General features: G+C 33.8%; 1 protein-coding gene across 1 annotated transcript in view; it reads right to left on the reverse strand.

Annotated features, from left to right (window-relative positions):
* Positions 1-1,816, reverse strand: part of LOC110638869 (cytochrome P450 81Q32-like) — a 102,582-nt gene extending 100,766 nt beyond the window's left edge. Inside the window, exons 1-2 of the mRNA XM_058153246.1 lie at positions 784-1,816; positions 6-576 (exon numbers count right to left, since the gene is read on the reverse strand). Of these exons, the coding sequence (XP_058009229.1) occupies positions 6-576; positions 784-1,671 (1,459 nt within the window). The 5' untranslated portion in view covers positions 1,672-1,816. The remainder of the gene's footprint in view (positions 1-5; positions 577-783) is intronic.
* Between the last annotated feature and the right edge of the window lie 1,521 nt (positions 1,817-3,337).

The following is a 3,337-nucleotide window of genomic DNA, read 5'->3' on the forward strand; positions in this document are numbered from 1 at the left end:
TTTGCACATGACCACCAAGGGTATAACTTTGGTCATATTGATTGTTGTCTTTTCAGTCATATCGATCTCCTTACCATCAACCGTTTCCCACTCAAAGCATTGAATCAATGAACCCAAAGTCAAGCCCATTGTTCTATTTGCCAAGCCTTCTCCAGGACAAGCTCTCCTTCCCAACCCAAAAGGCAAGAACTTGAATGCTTTAGCTTTCCCATTCTCAAATCTCTCTGGTTTAAAACTTGTTGGGTCTTCCCACAACTTAGGATCTCTTTGAATGGCCCAAACGTTTGCAAATAATATTGTATTGGAGGGCACATGGAATCCCCCAATGGTGCAATCATCAGATGACAAGTGAGGCACTAGAAGTGGAGCAACTGGACACAGTCTCAAGTTCTCTAGGATGATGCTCTGAAGATAGTTTAATTTTGGCAAATCTGATTCATCTATCAATCGGTCTTCACCAATCTGAGTGTTTATCTCTACTCTAGCCTTTTTTAAAACATTCGGATTGTTGAGCAAATTTGATATTGCCCATTCTAAAGCCGTAGATGAGGTTTCTGTTCCAGCAGTCAGCATAACCTGCAGAAAATGGTCATTTTTAATACAAATTCAAAATGAATAATACAGCGTCAGCTTAATATTTTCTAAAACTGTGAGATTTGGAGTGCTCAAAATAAATAATTTAACTTAAACGTTTGGATTTTTTTTTAATTAGGCCTAAAATTAAACTTTAACATAGACTTGAAAAGAGTGTTCCATTTAAGAACAGAGATTAGAAAGACTAACCAGAATCAGGCCTTTGATTATTTCATCTGTATAGTATTGAGGTTGAGATTCCTGTAGAGCAAGCAAGTGATTTATCATTGTATTTCTATCCTCATTATGTCGATGCTCTTCAATCAGTTCTTGAAAGGATGAATCAATCTTTTCAGCAAGTCTAACCAGCTTTTTTATAAATCCACCATAATCAATCCACTGTAGAATAGGAAACAAATCACCTAGATTTGTAACCTCAGTATATGCAAAGAACTCCTCTATTATCTCCCTAAACTTGTTCGCCTCCTCTCTGCTTGATTCTATCACTTCTTCGCCATAGTAACGCTTCCCAGCAATCATTCTCATTATTATGTTAGTGGTCAGGTCGCAAAAGACTGATCTTAGCTCTACCTTGGCAAAGCCCTGGGAAGAAACTCGATGAAGTCTGCCAAGTAATGCACTGACTTCTTCATTTCGGATGCTTCGAAACTGGTTGAGACGAGCGGATGATAGGATTTCAACGGTGCTTATTCTGCGGAGGTTGCGCCAATGATCGCCGTATCTTGCAGCGCCGAGAGTAGTGTTGTTGTAGTTTACGTACCTGCCCAAGGAGAAATCAGGGCGGTTGGCGAGAACAATATCGTTCTTGGTGAAGCATTCTTCAACAGCTGACGGTGATGAGATGACTATTGCAGGATGCGAACCAAGGCGGAGATACATGATGGGACCATACTTTTGGGAGAGATTGTTGAGAGATTTATGGATGGGTTGTTTCAGGAGATGGAGATGGCCTATGATTGCAAAAGAAGGTGGACTTGGTGGAAAGTTTCTGCGCTGTCTTCTTGTTTGTAGCATCAACTTCACAGCCACAACTAGGAAAAAAGTGATGACAATTGTGTAGAGCATTGTTTCTTCCATTCTTGTATAGTTTTGAATGTGACTTTCGTTCCAGTCTTGATGCAAATTACCATACTATATAACAAAGGGAGCTGTGCGAGGAACAGTCAAATGCACAGTAAACGGGCAATTAATTTGGAGGATCTTCAATTACATTTCTGCCTTCATCTTTTGCCTTACTTTGCTGCATACTATGAAGCGTATGTGTAAATTTCCTTTAGGATTACATTTACAAAATTACCCTCCACTACATGGTGTGTCCTCTTATCTGGCTGGATCATTTTGCAATTTACCTTTTTTTCCTTTGCCATTTCTGCCGGCACTCACTCTCATACTCTTTAACAAAACGACGACTTTTTAAATGCTCTTGTGCTTTCAACTTTGCTTTTTCCTTCCACGCTTTCATGTACTGACATGGAAATCCGATTTTAAAATTTAAAGTCACCCCTCATTAGTAGGATTGGTGGCAGGAAGCAACTGTCCCACATGAAAATAGGATGAGCAAAACTATCTTTACGGTTGTTTTCATTTTTGCGGGAAAAGGCTTTATTCCTTATTTGTGTGGAAGGCAGCTAAGAATGTGAAAATGACCTAAAGTCTCTTTTCTAAATGATGGCATGGTGAGGCTGCTAGGAATGGAATTTAAAACCATTCTTTAATTTTTGTTTTAAATATATTAAATATTACATATATTTATGAATAGTAATTCTAAATTGATGTTAAATATGATTAAATAGCAAAAAAAAATTGCATAACCAATCTCAATTAATTTGAAATTACAATTTAATTTATTCATAAAAATATTGGATCTTGTATATTTTATATAATTTACTTCGATATTTAAATTTAAGACCGTACAAATTTAGAGATGACTCTAGTATTAGTAAATTAAAACTCATTGGTGAAGTACTAATGCGTTTTAGGAGATTGTTTGCTAAAAAAATTAGTGCAAGCATCTTTTTTTTTTATTCTATATTTGTGTTAATAATCACAATTAATATAACAAATAACAATTTATATAGCAATAAATGTCTGAAGCCAATTGATAAGTGGGTTCAAATATTGGAATCATATGGGATAGATATTATTCTCCTCTACTAATTTCCTTGTGTATAGATTGCACCATTCACTAAGAAAACAAAAACATAATACGTAAGCCTTGATATATTTAATATGGGATAGGTTCAAATCTTGGAATCATATGGGATAGGTATTTCACTAAATTTCATAGACTAAATTACAAAGAAAAAGGAGGAACAAATTAACAGAGGAGTTAATCAAATAAAAATTTAATTAAATTGACTTTTTTTTTTAACTTGTTTAAATACACACAGTATATTTCGGATTAAATTAAATTGGCAGATTACAATGTGCTTAATAATTGACATTCACGCTAATTATATATTTTGTTTTTCCAATAACTTGGATCCACTACTATATTTTCGTTTTTTTTTAAAATTTAACCTCGTGAAGAGAAATTAAGAAGCATCATTTTGTACGGAGGAATTATTTATAGTTCATGTTTTAATGATTTTTATATATCATTCAATTTAAAATAAATTATTGAATTTAAAAAAAAAAACAAATTAAATTTTTTAAAAGTTAATGTTTTAATGATTTTCGTTGTTCAATTTAAAAAATTGTTACAAAATTTAAAATTTAAGTTTCAAAAATAATAATTAAATTT

This window comes from Hevea brasiliensis, chromosome 1 (assembly GCF_030052815.1).
Source record: "Hevea brasiliensis isolate MT/VB/25A 57/8 chromosome 1, ASM3005281v1, whole genome shotgun sequence".
In the NCBI taxonomy this organism is placed as follows: Eukaryota; Viridiplantae; Streptophyta; class Magnoliopsida; order Malpighiales; family Euphorbiaceae; genus Hevea; species Hevea brasiliensis.